This window comes from Typopeltis vanoorti, chromosome 22 (assembly GCF_054136105.1).
Source record: "Typopeltis vanoorti isolate ZY-2024b chromosome 22, IOZ_Tvanoo_1.0, whole genome shotgun sequence".
NCBI classification, from domain to species: Eukaryota; Metazoa; Arthropoda; class Arachnida; order Uropygi; family Thelyphonidae; genus Typopeltis; species Typopeltis vanoorti.
The window spans coordinates 20,019,146-20,045,311 of record NC_143570.1 but is presented as its reverse complement, the minus strand read 5'-3'; the positions used below and the strand labels follow the sequence as shown (position 1 = coordinate 20,045,311).

The window sequence follows — 26,166 nt, the reverse complement described above, 5'->3', positions numbered from 1 at the left end:
GTTAATTTGTTTAATGAGGTCAGGGGTGGGGTCAGTTTGGATTTTTTGGTAGGTGTGTTGGTCGGTTAAGATGGCTGTTATTTTGTTGTGGTAATCGGTTAGGTTTGTGATGACTACAGTATCTCCCTTTGTTGATAATAATGTTCGGGTTCCTTTTTAGGGATAATAGGGCTTTTTGTAAGTTGGGGGCAATGTTTGGTTTTATTATTATTTTACTGTTTATATGATGTTAATTTTGTGGAATATTGTTTCTTTGTTAGGGTCATACTCTAATTTCGCTTGGATTTTGGTAATGATGTCTCTGTTTTGTATGTATTTTGGGGGTTGTGTTTTTCATTGTGGTTTTGTCTATTCATCATCATCATCATCATCAAATTCCTGCCATGTACCCTCAAGGGGTGTACAGGATATGACAGTACTACATGAAAAAATTACATCATTACTAACTTCCTATCTACAATTTTCCTCCAAATCAGTCTGTTACTTGTCAAGACTCCAACATTATCAGATCTTATATTTCTATCGTCTAAGGCACTTTGTACCGTATCAATCCACCTATATCTTGGTCTTCCTCTGGGTCGTTTTCCTGCCAATCTGGCAGAGAACACTTGTTTTGCTAATCTTTCCTCTCCCATTCTATTTAAGTGACCATACCATCTGAGATTAGCTCTGCTAACGCATTCCTGGATGCTGACAATGTCAAGTTCTTTCCTAATATCCTCATTTTTAATATGATATTGCCACTGATGCCATCTGTTCACGCCTCTAATCTTTCTCAGGACTCTCATATCTGCGGTCTCTAGTCTTTGGTCAAGTGTTTTACTTCTGACCCAGCTCTCAGATCCATAAGTTAAAATTGGTTTGAACCCAGTCTTGTATACAGCTAATTTAGTGTTCCGACTAATTTCTTTCTTATTCCATATGAATTTATTCAATTGACTTCCCACGATACCAGCTTTGCTGATTCTGTTGTCTATTTCTATATTTAGTTTACCATCTTCAGTAAAAATTGTGCCTAAGTAGCTGAAATGTTTTACTTGTTCCACAGGTTCTCCATTCACAACACAGTTGACATTTTCAATGATTCTGCCTATTTTCATTGTCTTTGTCTTTTTATTGCTGACCTTCATACCATATCTATTACAACAGCTATTCAATTTAGTCAGAGAATCTTGCAGACTTGTAGCGGATTTATTTAGAAGTATAACATCATCCACATAAAGCAAAGAGCTGACATTAACATCTCCAATTTTGATATCAGGTTTAATACCACATTCCTTCATAATGTGATCCATATAGATAATGAATAACAGAGGGGATAATGTACATCCTTGTCTCACACCAGATTTAACATTAAACCATCTTCCTGTACTTCCTTCAATTCTAACTGCTGACTCACAACTCAAATAAAGACTAAGTATTGCTTGATATAATGCCCCATTGACACCATATAACTGCAGCGTATTGAATAGCTTCTCTCTTGGCACCTTGTCATATGCCTTTTCCAAATCGACAAAACTTAAATACAGATCTTTGTTATATTCCCATGCTTTCTCGACTATTTGTCGTAAAGTGAAGATCTGATCCTGACAGCCTCTATTTGGCCTGAATCTAGCTTGTTCTTCACCAAGCTTTTCTTCCACAATTCTTCTCAACCGTTTCTCAAGTATACTTGCATATTTTGTCTTCATTTCTTAGGGTGTGTAGGATACCGTTAATTTGTTTAATGAGGTCGGGGGTGGGGTCAGTTTGGATTTTTTGGTAGGTGTGTTGGTCGGTTAAGATGGCTGTTATTTTGTTGTGGTAATCGGTTAGGTTTGTGATGACTACAGTATCTCCCTTTGTTGATAATAATGTTCGGGTTCCTTTTTAGGGATAATAGGGCTTTTTGTAAGTTGGGGGCAATGTTTGGTTTTATTATTATTTTACTGTTTATGATGTTAATTTTGTGGAATATTGTTACTTTGTTAGGGTCATACTCTAATTTCGGTAATGATGTCTCTGTTTTGTATGTATTTTGGGGATATGCCAAAGTTTAGTCCTTTGTTCAGGATGATGAGTTTGTTGAGTGTGAGGTTGTGGGGCGATAGATTGATGATAGAATTGTTTTTTGTGTATTTCCACTATAAAATATTTATTCATGAAAAATGCTTAGAAAACTAAAATGACAAATTCCAGAACTTCTCAGGGGAACACTTATTCACCTTCCGCGGAACACAGTTTGGGAAACCCTGGTCTACACTATCTACCAAGTTATGGAACATTCCAGGTTTATTAATAATGTAAAAACTGGTGTACAGATAGTAGGAAGAAGTATTTCATCGTAGGTGGTATGGTGGTATGGCAACACAATGTGAACTCAGTGACTTTGAGAGAAGTCATTGTGGGTTTTCATATTGGTATCATGTCCATATGTGTCACTGCCACTCAACTGGAGCATCCAAAATCAACGGTTGGTAATGTGATCAACAAACAGCAATGTTCTGCACCACTAATGCAGGAAAATACATAGGGCAGCTGTCTGGGTGTTTTCCTGGCATTCTGGAACTCGTCACAGATGGTATGTGGCAATTGTGACAAGTTCCAGAGTGCCAGTGACATGGTGAGCACTAATACTGTAAGATAAGAACTCCATTTACTGGGTTTCCAAGGAAGAGCAGTCACACACAAGCAGAACATCACAACAATGAACAAGTCAGTTCATCTGGCCTGGTGCAAAGAGCATGCGAAGTGGACAATTGACCAATGGAAAATGGTACTCTGGAACAATAAATCAAGGTTCGCCTGTTTCCAGTCTGATGGCAGGGTGTGAGCATGAAGGCAGCCTAGCGAACTCCTGTTACTATGTGTCTACGTGTGTTGTACCCACAGTAAAGTTTGATGGTGGAGAAGTAACAGTGTGGGGTGAATTCAACTGATTTAGAATGGGACCACTGGTTGTTTTCTGTGGTTCCATGACGGCATCTCAGTACCTTGATATTTTGAATAATCAGGTGCTGCCTACACTGTGGAGTTTTTATGGAATGGACCTATGTTACTATAAAGATGACAATGCCCCATGCCACAAAGTAGCAGCTGTTATGGAATGGTATTAAGAGATGAGTGTTAAATGACTGCCCTGGCATACACAGAGTCCTGACCTCGACCCCCATTGAATACCCGTGGGATGAATTGGAGCGGCGATTCAGGACCAGAGCAGCACATTCTCAATCTGTTGCTGAACTCAGTATTGCTTTAATGGTGGAATGGAGATAAATTCCACCTGATGTCTGCCACACATTGGTGGAGATCCTCCCTCGAAGGATGCAGGAGGTGATCAAAGCCAAAAGGTAGACATGGTTGATATTAGGGTTCGTCAGCTGGTATCAATTGTAAATTGCTAAAAAGTGTCCAGACAATTAAGATGTCAGTCGACAGTTAGAATTGAAGGAAATACAGGAAGATGGTTTGATGTAAACTCAGGGGTAAGACAAAGATGTACATTATCTCCACTCTTATTCATCATCGACATAGATCACATTATGAAAGAAAGTGGCATTAGGCCTGATATTAGAAATGGACATGTCAAACTTAGCTCTCTGCAGATGATGATGATGATGTACTCCTAAACACATCCAGTGCAAGCTTCCAGGATTCTCTAACTAAATTGAATAACAAACAGCTGTAACAAATTTGGCATGAAAATCAGTAATAAAAAGATCAAAACTATGAAAATAGGCAGAAACACACAAACACAGCTGCATTCTGAATGGAGATCCTATCAAATAGGTAAAATATTTCAGTTATTTAGGCACAGTTCTTACTGAATATGACAGATTAAATAAAGAAACAGACTACAGAAAAAAAACAAAGCTGTTATAGTGGGTAGCCAGCTGAATAAATTGATATGGAATAAGAGAGAAATTAGCCAAACTAGCAGTATGCAAACTAGTTTGGCTAATTGTTCATACTGCTTGCATACTTTGAACATTTGGCAGTGTTCAAACCAATTGTAAAATTCGATGCAGTAGAAATTTTTTTTCTTAATTTTGCATCGACTTTTACAGAGGTCACGAATATTGTATAAAGAAGGATATTGTATTTTAACACTGACTGTAAATTTTTGTTACGAATTTTGTATATAAGGTATATGTTAACTCTGTAGTTGTAATAATTTTGTGATTTATGAAAAACCATTCAAGTATATGTTGAAACTGTATGAATGTTAAACTGTATATTTCAAGGGCAATGCCTTAGAAAGTGGCCCGGCATTCCAATGTGGTTTCAATTTAAAAGAAATAGCTTAGAAGCTTTGTTTATACAATGTAAAGTGCTTTCAAGTGTTTTTGTGTTCGAGCTTAACCAAATGCAAGTCTCAAGGACAGTGCAACAAAAGGCGGCGAACATCTAACGATGTCCCACGTTTGGTAAATAAGATTATTTTTGTTTGTTCTGTGGGAAACAGAAGTAATCGGCAACTCTGAAGGTTATATCCCCTTTTGCACGGGAATATTAGGGGTTCTCAACCCTTAATCCAGGGACCTGAGGAGAAGTATAAGAAAGGATCAGGAAAAACTCCAGTGAGTGCAGGTATGCAGAAATGCAAAAAGGGCAGTCTCCTCTTGTAGTGTCTCAACCCAGCATCGAGGACGCGGGTCCTTTAGAAGTCTGGAAAGAAGCTGTGGGCACCAGGAGATATTGAAGGAAAAGAGACGTAGTACCAGCATGCCTTGCCAGTAAGATTATCTGTCATGTGCATCGGATGCCAAAAGCAGTCGGCTGACTTAGAAAGCATCGGTGTAATATGCCTGGGTGTCCTCCACGATGCAATGGCGCTAAAGGAAAGATGCCTGCACGAATGCTGAGGCCTAGTTAAGATACATGTGCCAGAGAAGAACTGTGAGTAACATTTTATTGTTTTGGTTTAACATTACGGATAGTCCACAGGACAATAGACTGATAGTCCACAGGACACTTATTAAGTTTAATTGTGATTGTTTGTTCCAGACTAAGAAGCTAAAGATTGATTTGTATAATTTAGATATGAGAAACTTGTTAATTGAAGTATATATATATATATTGCATGAACAAATTAGTACTGGGATTAGATCATAGATTTTTGAATGATAGTATTGCTGCATGTTTTAATGTATGTACAATTATTGAGATATTAAAATTCTTAGCTTTTAATTTTAAGAAAGAGCCAATTCATTTAAGATACTGTATAATTACATCATAGTTTAATAAATGTTTGTTATGTTAAAGAATGTGTATTCACTGAATGCATTGTTTCTAAATAAATACGAACCTGTGAGTGAAGGTAAAAGTAGCCACGACTGTCAATAAAGCTTGAGATAGATCTGGAGTGATTCTGCAGGTAATCTTAATTATATTTAATATCCATCAAGAGGAATCTTGGTGGTGCAGTCATAACATTAAATAAATTTTCCAAGGTTCTCAAGGTATTAGAAATTAGATAACCTGTAGTAATCTAAGGCAAAGAGTAAAAGCGTAATAATAGAGTAAAGAGAACATAATAGCGTAATATTACATAAAAAGTAAATAATAGCGTAATATTACAACGGTGCAACAGACAATACGTTTACACAGTTTTAAGTTATAGATCTCAGAGTTGAATTAGAAATAAAGCAAGTGATCAGAGCCTAGAGACCACAGATAAGATGATTCCGAGAAAGATTAGATGAATAAATCAGGCATCAATGGCAAAATCACATTAAAAATTAACATATTAGAAAGGAACTTGACATTATTGGCATTCAAGAATGTGTCAGCAGAGCTAATCTAAGGTGGTATGGTCACTTAAATAGAATGGGTGAGGAAAGGTTAGCAAAACAGGTGTTTGATGCCAAGATGGCAGGAAAGAAACCCTGATGAAGACCAAGGTCTAGACTGACTCAGAAGTACCTTATATGCACGAAATGTTATATATGACAATATTGGAGTTCTCGCAAGTAGTAGACTGATTTGTAGGAAAACTGTTGATAAGAGATTAATAATAATGTAAACTGAATCATGTAGTGCTGTCATAGTAACCTGAACACACATGGGAGGACATCAGGAAAGTGATGATAATTGAATACTTCAAAAACGAGATCTACATTTTTTATTTTCTTTTTTAATCAACCACTGACCCTGTAATCAGTGTGCAAGTAGTTTCCCTTTTCATTACACTCTGCTAAGAGATACACCGAAAGTATTACAGAAAGATTTTCCTTCTGATCATAGAAAATTTTTATTTCACTACTAATGTCTTATCAGAATACTTTACAAATACAGTAGAACAGGGGTCCTCAACCTTTTCCAGTGGCGTACAACTATATTCAATTGAAGATATTAGATGTACCAGTAAGGCAGTGGCTCACGTACCACCAGTGGTATGCGTACCATAGGTTGAGAATCCCTGTGGTAGAGGGAACAGCAATGCTATTCTCTCCTATTCTGACCAGCTATTAAATGGAGAATTTTGAACAGGTTATCTGGAACCCCTTCATGTCATAAATAACAAATTTCATCAAATTACACTCAACTGGTATGCAATTTGATCATCATCAAATTCCTGCCATGTACCCTCTTTATTTTAAACTGCATGCACGTCTTTATTTTAAGTTCCTTTGAAGATGGCAACATGATGTTGTGAAATATTGGAAATATATATTAAAGTTTAATTTAATTCATATTGTAGTGTACGTTGTGAATTCCTTAAGCTAATTGATAATCAAATATCATTATTAAGAAATAAAGAATTATTTTAAATGTATATATTTCTCAATAAATTATATATTATGTATGAATTCTCCTACTCAAATTGCGAGTTACTATTGCCACAATGTTCACGTCCTGGCGATAGTAACTCACTCTCTGCTGTAAACAACACGCCTTCCCCAACAGCATAACTATACCGAAGACGCAAAAAAAAACAAGTAGTTTTATTGTATCACTGAATAAGGTACAGAGACATTTGCAGTCTGTATAATATATTTCTCCACAAATAGTGCAATTAGAGACAACTGGGATAAAAACGACACTAACTAATGAATCACATCTCCCCTCCAACAGAAACTGCTATACAGACTCGAGCAAAACCACATGTTGCCGGTGCAACATGTGGTTTTGCTTGACACCACCCCATCATGAACATCTTAATTACAACTGTTGGCGTGCCTTTGTCTTTGATTCGTGCGATCTTTTGTTAATACTGCACCAATCATATGCACTTCTTTATAGCTTTATACCATTGCTGTCTGTTTTGCGCTCTGCTTTTACTTCTCATTAGTCATTTGTGAAGGATTGTTCATTACGTACCTCAAGTCTTGTTAATTACTGGTAATTATTGCTTGAAATAATGGGAAAGAAGATGAAGCTATTTTGGTAGATGACTTTGACGAGTACACAAGGAAACTGTTCTCGATGCCAAAAGTAGATCATCAGCTAGCGAATAGGAGCTTCTTGGTAAGTCGCACCGTTTTCAGTTTTTTTCTGAAAATTTAGTTTCCGAAAATCCCCACATATATCTTGCACCACGATTTTTTTAGCTTTAATTTTGGGAAAAAAAGTGAGAGTTATATTCGAGTAAATAAGGTAATTTTTTTAGCTTTCAAATTCTTAAGTATGGATCTTAAGTTAAAGACTGGATATATAAAATGCACAAAAGAGAACAATATAGCAGATATCAGTAGCAACAAGAAAACATTGATATTGTATCCGGATAAAATGAAATTGATGAGGGTGTGTTGTCTGACTTCAACTAAGAAGATGAAAAATCTTCATAAGTATGATATGAATTACTTGAAATACGGATTTTCAAGGACAGATAATGAAGAGGAACCTGTTCCAAATTTTGTTCTATTAAAAATAAATCATATTTTTTGTTTACTTGAACAAATAAATTGAAATAAAATAGACATTTGCAATGAAATATACTTTATTTATTGATTATTTTAATAAGGGGGTACTTGGTAATAATGAAAATTTAAGAAGGGTACGCAGCTATCTGAAGTTTGAGAAACACTGCCTTAGACGATAGAAATATAAGATCTGATAATGTTGGAGTCTTGATAATGTTGAAATTTTCCTCCAAATCAATCTGTTGAAGTGACAGACTGATTTGGAGGAAAATTGTAGATAGGAAGTTAGTAATGATGTACATTTTTCATCTATTACTATCATATCCTGTACACCCACTGAACTAAATCACATCCTCAACACTTTCTCAGCCAATGGCTCCCCCCCACTCAAAAAAATCCAAAAAATATTGAAACCAGTAAACCACAACCTCCCCCCCCCTTCACAACAAGGATTACTCTAAATCCATATTCCCTACATCCGAGATAACTCGGAAAAAATTACCAAACTCTTAAAAAAACATGACTTGACCTCTTGTTACAGACCATATCGAAAATTGGCAACCCTTATCGGCTTCACTCAAGACCAACCACTTCCCTAGACCTACCTGGTGTATACCAGGTCGCTTGCAGCTGTAAGCTGTCCTACTTTGGCCAAACAGGCAGGACGGCGAATATCAGAATTTCAGAACACAAGGACTACATCCGTTTTCACCAGTAAAGCCACTCTGGTCTTGCAGACCATGCTCTGGATACACGCCACAGAATACAGTGGAAGAAAGCCACAATAATACACCGTAGCAAGTTCAAATTTGAAAGACTTTTCATGGAATCAGCCTCATCACTAAGAAACATGCAAAACCTCAACAAATTCGGTTGCATGAGATTTCCCCAAATTTGGGAGACGGACATCAGGAGCCCTTCAGCCAAGAATACCTACAGAGCCCACTAGGGGGAACCATTAGCACTTTTAGTAGAAACAATAACTTCCTTGCTTCATCCTCATTTACTGTGTGTAGAGCCTGCATGCACATGACTTTATTTTAAGTTACTTTGACGATGGCTACGTGACGTTGCCAAAATATTGGAAATATATATATTAAAGTTTAATTTAATTTATATTCTAGTGTACGTTGTGAATTCCTGAAGTTAAATAATAATCATGTATAACCAAAGTATAAGCCTTTCTACGAGAATAATGATATTTTTCTTATTAATAATAATAATGATTCCATGCGTTAATGATGCATTGCCGAAAATTGCCACGTACCCCCTGAAGATCTTTCGTGTACCCCCCGCAGGTACACATACCACACTTTGAGAAACACAGGTCTAAGGCACTTTGTACTGTATCAATCCATATATATCTTGGCCTTCCTCAGGGTCGTTTTCCTGCCAACCTGGCAGAGAACACTTGTTTTGCTAATCTTTCCTCGCCAATTCTGTTTAAGAATCCATACAACCTGAGATTAGCTCTGCTAACGCATTCCTGGATGCTGACAATGTCAAGTTCTTTCCTAATATCCTCGTTTTTAATATGATATTGTCATTGATCCCATCTGTTCATGCCTCTAATCTTTCTCAGGACTCTCTCATATCGGTGGTCTCTAGTCTTTGGTCAAGTGTTTTACTTCTGATCCAGCTCTCAGATCCATAAGTTAAAACTGGTTTGAACACTGTCTTGTATACAGCTAATTTAGTGTTCCGACTAATTTCGATCTTATTACATATTAATTTATTCAATTGACTTCCTATCATACCAGCTTTGTTGATTCTGTTATCTATTTCCATATTCAATTTGCCATCTTCAATAAAAATCGTGCCTAAGTAGCTGAAATGTTTTACTTGTACCACAGATTCTCCGTTCACAACGCAGTTGACATTTTCAACGATTCTGCCTATTTTTTAGTCAGGTAATCTTGCAGACTTATAGCGGATTTATTTAGAAGTATAACATCGTCTGCATAAAGCTAAGAGCTGACATTAACATCTCCAATTTTAATATCATGTTTAATACCACTTTCCTTCATAATATGATCCATATAGATAATGAATAACAGAGGGGATAATGTACATTCTGTCTCACACCAGATTTAAGATTAAACCATCTTCCTGTACTTCCTTCAATTCTAACTGCTGATTTACAATTCAAATAAAGATTAAGTATTACTTGATATAATGCCCCATTGACACCATATAACTGTAGCGTATTGAATAGCTTTTCTCTTGGCACCTTGTCATATGCCTTTTCCAGATCAACAAAACTTAAATACAGATATTTGTTATATTCCCATGATTTCTCAACCATTTGTTGTAAAGTGAAGATCTGATCCTGACAGCCTCTATTTGGCTTGAATCCAGCTTGTTCTTCACCAAGCTTTTCTTCCGCAATTCTTCTCAACTATACTTGCATAAATCTTACCAGGAACATTCAGTAGGTAAATACCTCAGTAATTCTCACATTCAGTTTTATTTCCCTTTTTATATATGGGTATTATAAAAATAATCATAATTTAAAATTCTGAATATTTTTAAATATTGTTTATGTCATCATCATCAAAATCCTGACATGTACCCTAGCGGTGTACAGGATATGATACTACATGAAAAATTTACATCATTACTAACTTCCTATCTACAAATTTCCTCCAAATCAGTCTATTACTTGTCAAGACTCCACTATTATCATTATCAGATCTTATATTTCTATCGTCTAAGGCACATTGTACTGTATCAATCCACCTATATCTTGGTCTTCTTCTGGGTCTTTTTCCTGCCAACCTTGCAGAGAACACTTGGTTTGCTAATCTTTCCTCGCCCATTCTGTTTAAGTGACCATACCACCTGAGATTTGCTCTGCTAATGCATTCCTGGATGCCAACAATGTCAAGTTCTTTCCTAATATCCTCGTTTTTAATATGATTTTGCCATTGATGCCATCTGTTCACGCCTATAATCTTTCTCAGGACTTTCATATCTGCAGTCTCTAGTTTTTGGTCAAGTGTTTTACTTCTGACCCAGCTCTCAGATCCATAAGTTAAAATTGGTTTGAACACTGTCTTGTATACAGCTAATTTAGTATTCCAACTAATTTCTCTCTTATTCCATATGAATTTATTCCATTGACTTCCTACCATACCAGCTTTGTTGATTCTGTTGTCTATTTCCATATTTAATTTACCATCTTCAGTAAAAATCACGCCTAAGTAGCTGAAATGTTTTACTTGTTTCACAGGTTCTCCATTCACAACACAGTTGACATTTTCAATGATTCTGCCTATTTTCATTGTCTTTGTCTTTTTATTACTGACCTTCATACCATATCTATTACAACAGTTATTCAATTTAGTCAGGGAATCTTGCAAACTTGTACCGGATTTATTCAGAAGTATAACATCGTCCGCATAAAGCAAAGAGCTGACATTAACATCTCCAATTCTGATATCATGTTTAATACCACTTTCCTTCATAATGTGATTAATATAGTTAATGAATAACAGAGGGGATAATGTACATCCTTGTCTCACACCAGATTTAACATTAAACCATCTTCCTGTACTTCCTTCAATTTTAACTGCTGACTTATAACTCAAATACAGACTAAGTATTGCTTGATATAATGCCCAATTGACACCATATAACTGCAGCGTATTGAATAGCTTCTCTCTTGGGACCTTGTCATATGCCTTTTCCAGATCGACAAAACTTAAATACAGATCTTTGTTATATTCCCATGCTTTCTCAAGTATTTGTTGTAAAGTGAAGATCTGATCCTGATAGCCTCTATTTGGCCTGAATCCAGCTTGTTCTTCACCAAGCTTTTCTTCCACAATTCTTCTCAACCATTTCTCAAGTATGCTTGCATAGATCTTGCAAGGAACACCCAGTAGGGAAATACCTCTTTAATTCTCACATTCAGTTTCATTTCCCTTTTTTTATATATGGGTACTATTAGAGCTCTACTCCAATCATCGGGAATTCGTCCCTCTGTCCAGGCTTTCTGAACTATGCTGTGCAGCCACTGTAAGACTTTTATACCAAATTTCAGCATTTCTGGTCGAATATCATCTACTCCTGCTGCCTTTCCACATTTCAACCCTTTGATGGCTTTTTCTACTTCAAGTATGGATATGTATTCCTGATTGTATGCCTGTTGAGTGTTTTTTATCACTGTGCTGTCATCACTGCTTGTTTCGTTTAGCAGTTTTTCAAAGTAATTACTCCATACTTCGAGGATGTCTTTTTCTCCAGTTTTCATGTCACCTTCGTCATCTCTAATTCCTTTTACAGCACTCTTTCCTTCATTTCTGAGCTTTTTCTACAGAATATTTTGTCACTTTCCTGATATTTATGTTCTATGTTGTTACTGTAGTCTTTCCATGACTTTTGTTTAACTAGTTTTACACAGTGTTTAGCTTTTTTTCATTTGTCTCTGTATTCTCTAAGAGCACAAGCTGGCTTATTTGCCAGGAACTTTTGATATGCTTTCTTCTTTTCCTTCACTGCCTCTTTAACTTCCTGTATCCATCATGGAGTTTTAATTTTTCTATCCTTGCAGACAACTGCACCACATACCTCTCTGGCTGAATCAATCAGTTTACTTCAGGATTTGCCACTGAACCTCCAAGGTTTGGTACCTGTTCTCAAACGCTTTCATTTTTTTCTAGAATAATGTTTGTGTATTTTTGTCTACAATTCACATTTGAGAGCTGCTCAACTTTTATTTGCTTTAAAACTTTCTTATATGTTCTTATTTTCAGTCTGAAATTCAATTTTATCCTATGGTGATCACTTCCAATTTCAAATCCTGTATACACTCTGGTGTCATGCCCCACCAAGATAACATCACTATCAACAATAACATAGTCAAGGAGACTTTTCTTATTCCTTGCCTCTTCTCTCCATGTGAATTTCTGCACATTTTTATGTTGGAACATGGTGTTAGTAATAACCAGTCCATGTCCTGAGCAGAAATCCAACAGGTATTTGCCATTATTATTAGCTTTGCTCTTTTCTCCAAATTTTCCCAATATATTTTTGTAGGTCTCACAATCATTTCCTACTCTGCTATTTAGATTCCAAACAAGGACCAACTTTCCTTTTTCATTGTGTCAGTTGCTTTCTCTAAAGCCTCAAAAAATTCCTCCACTTCTACCTTAGTAGAACCTTCCGTGGGACCATAGGCACAAATAAGTATCATTGTCCAGTTCCCCATTCTCATAGCCCACATTACTCTACTTAAGACTGCCTGCTATTCAAGATTAGCCTTATATTTTGTGTTGAATACTATGGCTACTCCTTCTTTTCCTTGATTGTCATTGCCTGAATATAACATTTTGTATTTATTGCTCAGAAAGATCTCACCAGTTTTGGTCTTTTTTGTTTCAGTCACCCCTATTATGTCAATCTGATACTTATCTAATTCCTCAGCTAGCTCCATTTCTTTGCCATTCAGGTTTCTTATGTTGATGGTACCAATCTTTAAATCTGGTGATGTTGAGTTGGGGTGTGTTTTCAGATTAGTTGCAGTAGCTGACTTTTTGCTGTTCGCCCTGGTTCCCTGGCAGAAACAATAGGGGGCCCTTGTTTAACAGGGCGACGGCCCAGCTGGCATGAAATTTTGTCATGTTGTATCATCATTTTGTATTTTGGTTTATGCCAATAAGAATACAACTTGGTCGGCTAAATCCCAAATTGCCAGCCCATCCATGTTCATTCAATATCCAGGTAGATACCCAACAGGGTGCGCCACGAGAAGGTGAGGAGTGAACATTAAGTCATTAGCCCTAGTTGGTTCTCCGCATTCCTTTAATGGCTACGTGGAGGTCTCCTCTCAGTTATACAGCTTTGACCCTTAAGCACTCTCATGAAATTTGATTATCAGCTTTAATCCTTCCACCAAGTTTTGCCATTAAATAATAAAACTGCAACCAAAACTGAATTACATGGACATCTTTTCTGTACTATCTAAATACATATAGAAACAGGATGTTTTATCTCTATTATCCTGCAAATGGTCAAAATGAATAAGAATGGCTCAACAAAATTCTGAAAGATTGTAAATACCAAATCAGTTCAGTCAAAATTCCAGAATAAGTTGCACTGTTTGGGCAGATACTGACCGAACAACTCATATGACATTTTGTAAAATGAACCTAAAATGAGAAATACCGAGAGAGTATGAAGCTAGCCACAGTGTTATTTTCCGACAATGTAAATTTCCCTGTGAAATTCCAGCAACATAATAACAGGAGCAACAACATTTCCTTTTTCCTTCTTTTACCTTGTCTCGTAAAAGAAGGAAAAAGGTGTCCAGGGCTTTCTAGTTAATTAACCACAACTGTACACAAGGATAAGGTGGTTAGCCCTATGCCTCCCGGTGTGTCCTATGTCTGTAGAAGCGTTGAGTTCTCAAGGCCGGTTTGTCTGCTTGCAGGATGAAAAACTCCAGATAAACTAGGGAGAAAAATCCTGCAGTTCATGCCCAAGACCAGCTAACTTGGCTATGTCTGAAGAAAGATCCTAAGTTCCTCATGTCATCGAAGGGAATGGAACCCAGGAGACTCCTTTCCCAGGCATATGGTTGCAAAGTGCATAGCCACTCGGCTAACAGCAACAACTCCACTATTTTGTCTAACAGAAATAATACAATTCAAATAGCTTGGATTCTGAATTGCACCATCAGCATATTTCTTTCTCAATATCTGACTTTGCTTTCACATTGTTTTAAAATTTATATACTTTTTAAATTTTTTAGGAATTAAAATAATCCAAAATCTAGATTCAAGTCACATTTGGAGAAGATGAAAGTAGTCTGATTTGGTTGATAGGTTTGTACATGACTGCAAGTTGAAATTTTTTTAAGGACTTGAGAAATACTTTTAGATGTGCTTTTAATATATGGAATTCATATTCTATTGGAGAAATCTCTTCTCATAGAATTAGTAGAAATACTTAGATTATTTTGTCTGTGACTTTTGAATTGTAATAGTTGAGGAGGAGGTTTTGTTAAAAACAGAGATTTCTTGCTGAAGAGATGTTTCTAAAGGTTAGACAATATGGATTCTCCATAGTAGCCATGATTTGATGATAAAGAAATGGTTATATAGTTATCTGACTCTTGTTCAGCAAGAACTTTTAGATTTCATTAGATTTTTTCTAGGTTAATTGATTCTGTGATGCATGTCACTAATTGTCTGTAGGAAGACATCTAGTTGTTGTTGTGTTTTTCCAAGTACAACCAAATCAGACTACTTTTATCTTCTCCAAAACACAAAAAGCTGGAGTCATTTATCGTAAGATACCTCTTTCTCAGTTTCTATGGTTGATCTATAAAAATTTAAAAATATTTAGAAACACACCTTTCTGTATTGCTTTTTAACATCATCCATCGGTGTTTCAGGTTCAATCTGCAAGACCTAAAAAATACATTACAGTATTATGTATCAGAATACAGGTTTTTAATTAAGAAAGTACTAATTTTTAAATGCAAAAAAGTAGCATACAAAACAAAAAATTTAATACGACATGATTAAGTGCAATTGCAATAAGGGCACTACCCAGTTTGTTTTTCCTTTATGTTGCTTCCATTCACAAAAGATTGTAAACCTATAATAAATTAGTACCATGGGTGAGTTTTTTTTTCTTTTCTAATTTTATATATATATATATATATATATTTTTTTTTTTTTTTTTTTACATATTCTGAAAACCCTGTTCTAAACACCATACATGATATTTTTCCAAGCCATTTCAAGACTCCAAATAGATGGGTGGAGTCACAGTGAGTGATGAAATTCATCTCCAACCTAAAGACAAATGCTCAAGCCCACAGTGGGATTCAAACCAACAGCCAGTTAACCAAGGCATCTGCCATTTTTTACGAAAGTACTATGGATAATACAGGTTGTTCAGCTAATGGAATTGCCTCAAACTCAACAGAACTGAAAATAGCCACCATTAAACCTCAACTAATTTTATGAGTGAAAGTTAAACAAAAACTTCCTAATTTTTTAAAAAAATTTTTCTTCTTCTTCCTAACATGGAATATAGGCCATGTGGCCTGTTCCAGTCTCATGCCATCTCTTTCTTGGTCTTCCGATTCTTCTTTTTCCACTTATTTTGTATCTGTATAATATTTTTGGTAGTCTGTTGTTGCCCATTCGATTTAAATGTTCTAGAAATTTTTGTTTATACTGTCTTATGTAGTAATTAATTGGTTTTATTTTTAGGGATTGTAAGATTTCTTCATTTGTTTTGTGGTCTCACTTGGTATATCCAGCTGTTTTTCTGAGGAACTTCATTTCTGCTGTTTGAATTCGTTTTTCATCTTTCCTTTTCATGGTCCATGTTTCGCTTCCATATAGTAGAGTTGGTTTTGACAAGACATTATATAGTCTGATTTTAGTGTGTTTTTGTACCAGGGATGGCTTAAATATATTATTTATTATGCCATTTACTTTGACAAAGTTTGATATTTTAGTGTCTATATCTTTTTCTTCTTCGTATGATAGATCACATCCCAAGTATCTGAAAGTGTTTACTTGTTCTAGTATTTTATTATCTATTACTATTTTACTTCTTATTGGGTTTTCTCCTTTGAATGCCATTATTTTTGTTTTTTCTTTGGATATTGTCATATTATATTGCTTTGAGATATCATTTAATGATTTTAATGATCTTTGTAAGTCATCTTCTGATGTAGCTAATACTATTTGATCATCTGCAAATAGTAGTGTATCTATCTTCATTTGCAGGGTCATTTGTATACCAAATGAGTTATGCTGTTTCCAGATTGTTAATATTTCATTTATATATATATTGAAAAGCAGAGGTGAGAGGGTACATCCTTGTCGTACTCCTCTTGATATATCTTTCCATTCTGAGGTGTGTTCTAATTTAACTGCTATTTTATTTCCTGTATATATTTCTTGAATAGATTGTAAAAGTTGGTTTGGTATGTTTAAATTGGTTAATATTTTAAACAATTTTTGTCTACTAATTTTGTCAAAAGCTTTTTCATAATCAATAAACGCCACATGTGTTTCTTTTTGAAATTCTCTTCTCTTTTCTATTAATAATTTTAAAGTAAAAATTGGATCTATGCAGGATCGGCCTTTTCGGAAGCCATTTTGTTCTTCTAGTAATTTGTTTTCTACAATGCTGCTTAGTTTCTCTTTTAATATTCCTGCATATATTTTATATCCTGTATTCAGCAGGCTAATTCCCCTATAATTATTGCAATTGTCTTTATTTCCTTTTTTATAGATTGGGATGACCAGTGCTTTTTTCCAAGAGTTAGGGGTTTTTCCGGACATCCAAACCATATTAAAAAATTTCAAAAGTCTTTCATTAAATTTTTCACCTGCATTTTTGTATAGTTCTATATTTATATTGTCTTCTCCTGGCGTTTTCCTATTTTTCATCTTCTTTATTATATTTTTCAGTTCTAACATTGTGATATTTTCTATTAGGTCATTCTTTGTCTTATAAAATTTTAATTCATTGGTCTCATCTGTCCAGAGATTTTGGAAATAGGTCACCCATTTTTCTAAATCTATTGTTTGTATTTTTATCTTTTCTTTTATTTCTTTATTCATGTATTTTATTATAGGTTTTGGGTTGGCTTAAATAAATCCTTTTCTAGTTCTGTTACGAAATTGTTCCATCTTTCTCTATGTTTTTTCCTTACTTCTCGTTTTGCAATTGCACTATTTCTTTTATACTCTATTTCTGCTTCTATTGTTTTGGAATTTAGCCATTTCTGATAACTGTCCTTTTTGGTTTTTATTATATTTTCTATTTCTTTGTTCCAGTCTCGTAGTCCTCTTTTTTTAATCCATTTGTGCTTTATTCCTAAGGTTTCTGTTGCTGCTTTTGTGAGAATTTGTTTCATATTTTCCCATTCATCTTCTATGTCACTTGATTCATGTATGGTTTCTGTTTTTAAGTTTGTGCATTTTTGATATTGTAGTCTAACTTGAGGATCCTGTAATGAAGAAATTTTGTAGCTTGGCTGGTAAGAATTTTCAATTCTATGTGTTTTTAGCCACTTTGGTTTAAAACGAATTTTTGCTGATACCATATAATGATCAGAGTTTAATTCAAAGCCTCGATATGCTCTTACGTCTAAAATTAACTCCGCTAATTTAAAATTTGTGATAACGTAGTCAATTACTGATTTGTATCCTCTGGCTGACCAAGTATATTTATGTATTTCCTTGTGTTTAAACATTGAATTCATTATTCTCATATTATTATAAATGACAAAATCGCGCAACCTGCGACCATTTTGATTACATGTATCTTCGCCAAATTTACCTATAAAAATTTTTATTATGCCTAAATGATGATTGTTTACAAAAACATTTCGCTGTTAGTTGATTTTATTATTTTTTAAATATATTTATAAATGAATACTATTTCTATAATAAATTTGCTTAAGTTATCTTGAGAGTACAGAAATAAAATCCAATTTTCTTTTTATTTTAGAAGTGAAGTTCATGGCAAGTTGAGACATTTGTTTTCCCTTTTATATCTTTTCTATGCATATGCAGTACATATTCTTGTTAGATTGGTTTTCTTTTTTGTAGGAGGAATAGAATCTTAAAAATGACTGGCAGTAAGCCTAAAAAGAGTTAGATTGGTTCCAGGACAACCACAAGTATTCAAAAATTATTTGCATTTTCCAACAAGGTCTGCAAGGTGGGGACTTGAAATTTCTGATAAACACCTAGAACAAAAATTAATTAATTTTATGTGTTCAATATTTTACTTTTAGGATATTCCTAAAAGTAAAATAACAAATTATTACAATCTGATGAAACATGGAAGTTAAAGGGTTTTAAGATATGTTCTGTCTTAAAACATCAGATATGTTTTGTGGTTATATCAGAACTTTTCAGGTACCCCTCAAATAAGTTCTATTCTGAAATCAAAAGGCTTCTTTTATTGGTCTGGCCTGATTTTCTGTAGAGAATGTACAAATTATGTACAGCTACCTCCAAAAGATGGAGAAATATTTTCTTGCAATAATCATCTACAATGTGTGTCCATTGAAGGAGGGTAGGGTGGGGGAGAAGGAATGAACAGCACTGTCCTATTGTTGACATGCTTTCATTTGAGATGAACGAACTGTTGAAAGTAATCACAATGCATTTATCTTTTCAAATCAAATCACAAGGAAATAACCATATAACTAACCATAGACAAGCCTTAAAAAGGTGCTTCTCTGTGATGAGTGAAGATTTTAGGTTGATAAAAAAAAAAAAAAAAAAAAAAAAAAAAAAAAATTCAGTATAATCATCAGCTTTATTTATGAAATACTGATTCTATGTCGTTTTATATTGTAAACAATTATTCACGCACACACACACACACACACACACCTTACTTACTAATTTAAATTTATTCATTATCGCTAATTTTGATATAATGGAATATGACTGATAAGAGGATAGATTATAAAAGCATCATTTCATCTTTAGAGAGAACTCAACTACCGTGAATAACTTAACCATAATAACTGAAATACATGTACTAATTGCAGACGTTGCAATTAGCTTACTTCCATACCCAATGACAGAATATGAAGAAATTTCAAACGCTCAGAAAGTTGAGAAAGAATTATGACACCGTTTTTATTTTTGCAAAGTACATAATTTTATATCATCATCAAATTCCTAACATGTACCCTCAAGGGGTGCACAGAATATTATGATAGTACCACATAAAAAACTTATATCATTACTAACTTCCTATCAACAACTTTTCACCAAATCATTCTGCTATCCATCAACATTATCAGATCTTATATTTCTGTCTTCTAAGGCACTTTTTACTGTATCAATCAACCTATATCTTGGTCTTCCTCTGGGTCTTATTCCTGCCAACCTGGCAGAAAACACTTATTTTGCTCCCAATCTGTTTAAGTGACCATACCACCTGAGATTAGATCTGATAACACATTTCTGGATGCTAACAATGTCATGTTCTTTCCAAATATCCTCATTTTAAATATGATATTGCCATTGATGCCATGTGTTCATGCCACTAATTTTTTTCAGGACTCTCATATCTGTGGTCTATAATCTTTTAATTTTATTCTCTAAACTCTAATCTTTGGTCAAGTGTTTTATTTCTAACCCAGTTCTCAGATCCATTAGTTAAAATTTGTTTGAACACCATATTGTATACAGCTAATTTAGTGTTTTAACTAATTTCTCTCTTATTCCATATAAATTTATTCAGTTGACTACCTACCATACTGGCTTTGTTGAATCTGTTGTCTAATTCCATATTTAATTTACCATCTTCACTAAAAATTGTGCCTAAGTAGCTGAAATGTTTTACTTGTTCTATAGGTTTTCCATTCATAATGCAATTAATATTTTCAATGCTTCTGCCTATTATCATTGTCTTTGTATCATATCATCTGCATAAAGTAAAGAGCTGAGATTTACATCTTCGATTCGGATATCAGGTTTAATACCACTTTCCATCATAATGTGATCCATATAGATAATGAATAACAGAGGGGATAACGTACATCCTTGTCTCACACCAGATTTAACATCAAACCATCTTCCTATACTTCCTTCAATTCTAACTACTGACTTACAACTCCAATAAACTCTAAGTACTGCTTCATATAATGCCCCATTATATGAAGGATGTGTTTCAGTATTTGTTCCAGTAGCTGACTTTTCACTGTTTGCCCTAGTTGCCTGGTGAAAACAACGGGGATATTGTTTAACCGGGTGATGCCCCAGCCAGCATGTAATGTAGTATGAAATGAAATAGAATGAAAATATAATTTTAAAATGTTTCGAAAAATATAACTAAGATATTTTTCAATTATTTTCTCAGTTGCCACTGCATCAGTCAATATTTTGGAATCATTCTAAATCCAAAAAAACCTACTAATGCATGTATAGCCCTAATGGTTATGTTTTATGAAATTTTTATAATGATTTTAAATGTTTGGATCTGAAATTTGTTGGGAGTGGCAAACAAAAAAATTGATTTTTCATGAAAGAGTGATTCAAGGCATGTTGTGTTAGAAATGAAAATGTGTGAAAATGGCATGAATATTTATTATTATTTATTATTAATAGTTGTTATTAATATTGATCAAATAGTTAATGTTACATTTACAGTCTGTAATGTGGATGAGCCAAGTTTTTTTTTTTAATCTTATTTTTTATATAATCTGGAAACCTATAAAAGCTACCAAACATGGAATATTTTTTCAAACCACTTCAGGCCCCCAATAATCAGGAGAGTGGTCTTACATCAGGCAATGGAATTTATCACTTACCCAAAATTTAAGAAATTGCAACACTGGTTGTTATACAGGTAAGACCCATAGCATTAACAAAATTTATTAAACTGATCAGATCCGAGATTGAACAGATGACTGCAATGTATCAGCCAACTGTGGTACTCCACTGGTGAGCTGGTACCGGTCATGGAACTATAGCCACTACATGACAAAAGAAATACTGAATAGCCTCACACCTATGACCCCACCATGCATCTGCTACACATCATGCCAACCACACACCATCCTACTGATAAGAATCTAAATTCAATCTTAAGCCACATCCAAAACACAAAATAAATGGAAACAGCCATGAGTATTTCATTTAAATTTTTATAATTAGGAGAAAATACAAGACACAACTTGAGAAAATTATGTTTTGGTCTTATGAGCATACCTGAATATATTTGGGCAAATTTGTTAAGTGGTTTAACATAATTAGCATAATGGAAACATGGTAGACAAGCCAAATAATTACAGAAATGTTTAACATAACTGGTACTACGAACAAAGAAGAAAAAAAAATGAATAAAATATTTCCAAACAATTATCTTTATTCAGGTAGTAGTGATTCAGTAAAGGAGCAGCTATAGTATTTAACTGAACATAAACTTGAGTTGAAAGTAATTTAGTAGAATGATATGAACATATTTTGAAATGGGAAATTAGAAAATAACTTACTTGCATCTATGGCCCCATTGAGAGCACCAGTAGGGAAGAATTATTTGAGCCATTAGAGGAGACTTGAAATAAATTATTTTCAGGATAGACTATTTATCACTAACACCAAATTCTAACATAAAAAGACCTGAATAAAATCAAATGGGGAGACAAGAAATATTTTTCTTAAAGAATAAGATACCAGGATACTTAAAAATAACTAACAGAATTTAAAGAAAAAAGGAAAGGTCACCAATAGGACTGAATAAGGCCAAAACTGCTGCTCTTTTGTAAGGTCCCTCTATACCCAGAAACAAACAGCAATCTTATTTGGTCCATTCGCAGTAAGACAAATGATCTATCAACAACGTGCTTAGCTAATCTGACAGTTTAAAGAAACAACTTAAATCTTGCCATCCTCTTATTTAGAATGTATGGTTTACTAAAAGTCAAAACAGGCATGATCCTCTGATAACAGACACAAGCTATCTGAAATGCCTCTTATCAAAATTTCTCACAATTTTCATTAATGGCAAAAAATATAATGATACTGACCATGGGAAACATAATGCTTCCCGTGGTCAGCATCAGTGAAATACTATTCAGTCGCTGAACTAACTGAACCATAATGAATAAGGAAAGTGAAACCAAATATGTCTGTGGATTATCATCAATCAACAACTGCCAACTATTAATTGCTTGACTGATCAAGTGCTTCTCTTCAACCAATACTGCCAGTTTAAATTGCAATGGATATCTGTAAATGTATTTAGGAGAAACGATTTTCACTGACTACATGAGACTGCTGTTCTGATTACTAGAGGCCTGAAGCATCTTAAAATAGTTCCATGCTTTGCATGTAGAGCAAGCCATTTCCAGATTACTTAACCCATGACCCACTCATAGTACTAACACAGGATGGTGTCAAATAACCTTTCATGAGTGAGACAGTAAAAATTTTTAGTATCCCATATTTAACGTCTTTTGAATACCATCTACTCCAAACTGCATTCAGTATTTCATATTTTTGCTTAATGATGATACCCATAAACGAGTGTATTACTGGATATTTTTGTATCTGGTTTACCTAGGCTACCATCCCAATACAACCATCATATTTTTATCTTTCATTTTTATTATCATTGCTATTACCAGTGATTCTTTTGTAATAGCTTGCAGTATACTTACTAATATACTTACAAGGTATACTGCAAGAAAGTAAGCAGCAACGTATGTAAACAGCATTGGAAAATATTTAAATGATGATATACAGTTGTTTGTAGATGATGCAAAGTTAGGGGAGAGTTATGAGAAGTAGAGCAGATGTTGTAGCTTTGCAAGAGGACATAAATAGACTATCTGAATGGGTGAGTCTGTGGGGGATGTCAGTTTAATGTTACAAAGTGGAAGGTTTTAAAATTTGGGAATCCAAGATGGGATGCAGAGTATAGGACTGTTCACTTCAAACATGTCACAGAATCAATTGGAAAGGCACCAAGTCTCCACACTGTGTCAAAACCTGGTTTGAAAGAAAGTTCAAAGCCTCTGAGATGCTGAAACATCATCTGAATCTAAACAAGAATGATGGATTAATAATTCCAAGAATCTGGAGGAATCATCTTCAACCCATATAGTATCCAGAACAACCCCAACACAAGAAAACCTTAATATAAACTATAGAAATTGTTTAATGCAGTTCCACTGTAAAACTATTTATTTAGAGGGGTTTTTTTTTCACCTGTATATTACAATACTGTTATCTATAAAATATCTGTTTTATTTTGCTAATTAATTTATTTTTGTATATATTTTATTTAGTATTATTATAATTTTTTTTTTTCCACCAGAGGTAAGGCTATGGTAAATGATTAACAAAGCATTTATATTTATCTTACTTGTGTGTGTCATGTAGCTTGTGTCCTGGCATATGTGTTTTCCTGATGATGACCTCAATACAGAGGTTGAAACGTCGAGCGTTATTTTCTTAATTATACATAATTACTCCAACGTGCGTTTCTGTCTCCATAAATTCTTTACTATAAATATTAATTAGATGTTACATTAAGGCAATAGTGATCAGGGAAAGGAAGGAATAGAAGGAATAGTATTCAAAAACACTCTTCTTGAATAGCTGCTAATTTCAAACACAGCAATAAGAATAAAGATCAGAGAGAGCAATTGATCAATGACACTTAATTATGCATGTAGTCTCACAGAAGGTTCTTCTAATGAAGATGTGAAGTTTTCAAAACAATAGATAAGGGAGCAGACAAAAACACTCACTGGTCCTTACTGTAGATCTAAAAAGCAAAGCAAGAAATGAATATCAGATAAATTGGAAATGTTCTGGGAAAATTTGAAGAAAAGAACAACCGAATAATAATCGAAAGTACATGCTGAATTTTTATCGAGGACATGGAGTTGTCATTACAAATAACATGTTTCCACAAAAGGAGAGAAGACAACAAGATATGTTTCACTGACTACATTATTGTTAACTAATATCTTATTGTTTGTTTGGAACACAACAATATTAGTGGACATAAAAAAGAAAATGATCATCATTTAGTTTTGAGTAGGATGAAACTGAATATCATATAGAGAAGAAAAAGTCTAGCAGCTTTCAAAGGTAAAACAGACTCAAACATACAACATTATTCAACACAAAAATGAGTTTGAAAGCAAACACCAAACTTTGGAGACTAAGTGACAGAGTGTAGGGAAGGGAAAAAAAAAAGATTCAGCCAGGAAGATGTGTGGTGAGATGACTTATGAGGACAGAAAAATCTGAACTTCATAGTGGACTAATGAAGTTAAAGGGGTATCCTGGAAAAGAAGAAAGCATATCAAAAGTTTTTAGTAAGTTCCACATGTGCTTTGAAAGAATATAGAGAAAAATATAAGAAACTTGGATCATGTGTGAAAGTAGCTAAACACAAATCATGAGAAGACTGCTAAAAATAATGAAACTAGGAAGGGTGACAAAATGTTTTGGAGGTTAATGAAAAAGCTTAGAAATGGAGGAAAGAGTAGTAATATAAATAGAATCAGATGAAAAAAGTGACATCAAAACTAAAAATATTCTGTATGTCTGAGAACAATTACTTTAAGACTTTAAATGAAACGAGGAAAGTGGGAGAAATGTTCAAGAATGATGTAATTAGGAGTACATATCAATATTTCACGAAGAAAAATTTATAAAACCTGAAAAGTAGAAAATGCAGCTGGAGTATATGACATGCAACATATACTCCAGCACAAAGCACAAAGTTGATGCGAGTCAGTTGAATAAAGTATAAGAGAGAGAGAGAGAGAGAAAGGGCAATCAGTCATAACACTAAACAAGTGTTCAAACCAATTTTATCTTGTGTTTGATGTTTCCAGGAAATTGAACTAGACCAAGATCTAGTCAGAATGATGTGATCTAAGTTGTCTTAGAGTGAAAATTTAAGATTACAGTGCTGAAGTCCTGACAAATAACAGACAAGTCTAAGGAATTTGTTTAATCCTATATTATTAGGCTAATCTACTAATACGGAATGCTGATTTATGTCAAAAAAATTAAAAGTCGAATTGTTAAGCTTGGTACAGCTAATAATCCCTTTTAAAAATGGAAGGAGTATATTCTTTAATAATGATGAGATCAAATAAAAGGGTTATTTCAAAATTTCTGCTCACAAATGCATGGCTGGTGGGATAATGCAATACACACTAGTTAAAGTATTATGACCATCATCCTAATATTTCCAGAATTGCTACTAGATAGACCTTTAAATGTTGGAGGTATGCTGTACTAAACTGTCAGGATTGCTTCCCCATAGATCGAAAAACATTCATAGTTGAGGATTCAAATGCTGCAGCTCTTTCCATGTAATCTCAAAAATGTTCTATGGGATTGAACTCCAGTGAATTCAATACATGGAAGTCACTGTTATGTCTGGTGAACCACTCTAATGATATCCGGAGTAATAACCAAGATCTACATGAATAAATGCATGTTACTGTCATAGAAGATCAACAACTTAAATGTAGCAAATATTGAAGTCCTGACAAATAATGGATGAATTTTCTTTCAAATTGTTGATAGAAAGCTGATAATAATGCACTTCAAGATTGATGATCTGTCTCCCATTTAAAATCTGGGAATAATGTATGCTGAAACAACTAATTCTTACTGCTGCATAAAACTGAACGTGTTTCCATATGTAGAATATTCAAATTTTAATTATTCTTGTCTTTATATATGTATGTATATATATATGAACAGATAAAACCTGAGTAGATTTGCATCTCATGTCAGAAAGTGTAAAGTGAAATTTGAATATATTCTAATATTTCATTAGG

The 26,166-nt window shown here is 34.2% G+C and overlaps 1 protein-coding gene across 2 annotated transcripts in view; it reads right to left on the bottom strand.

Moving 5' to 3' along the window:
• Nucleotides 1-26,166, bottom strand: part of LOC150094195 (dnaJ homolog subfamily C member 8) — a 215,275-nt gene that overhangs the window by 161,394 nt on the left and 27,715 nt on the right. For both annotated transcript variants that reach the window (XM_090412443.1, XM_090412442.1), the window contains exon 3: nt 15,203-15,259. In XM_090412443.1, the coding sequence (XP_090268569.1) occupies nt 15,203-15,259 (57 nt within the window). The remainder of the gene's footprint in view (nt 1-15,202; nt 15,260-26,166) is intronic.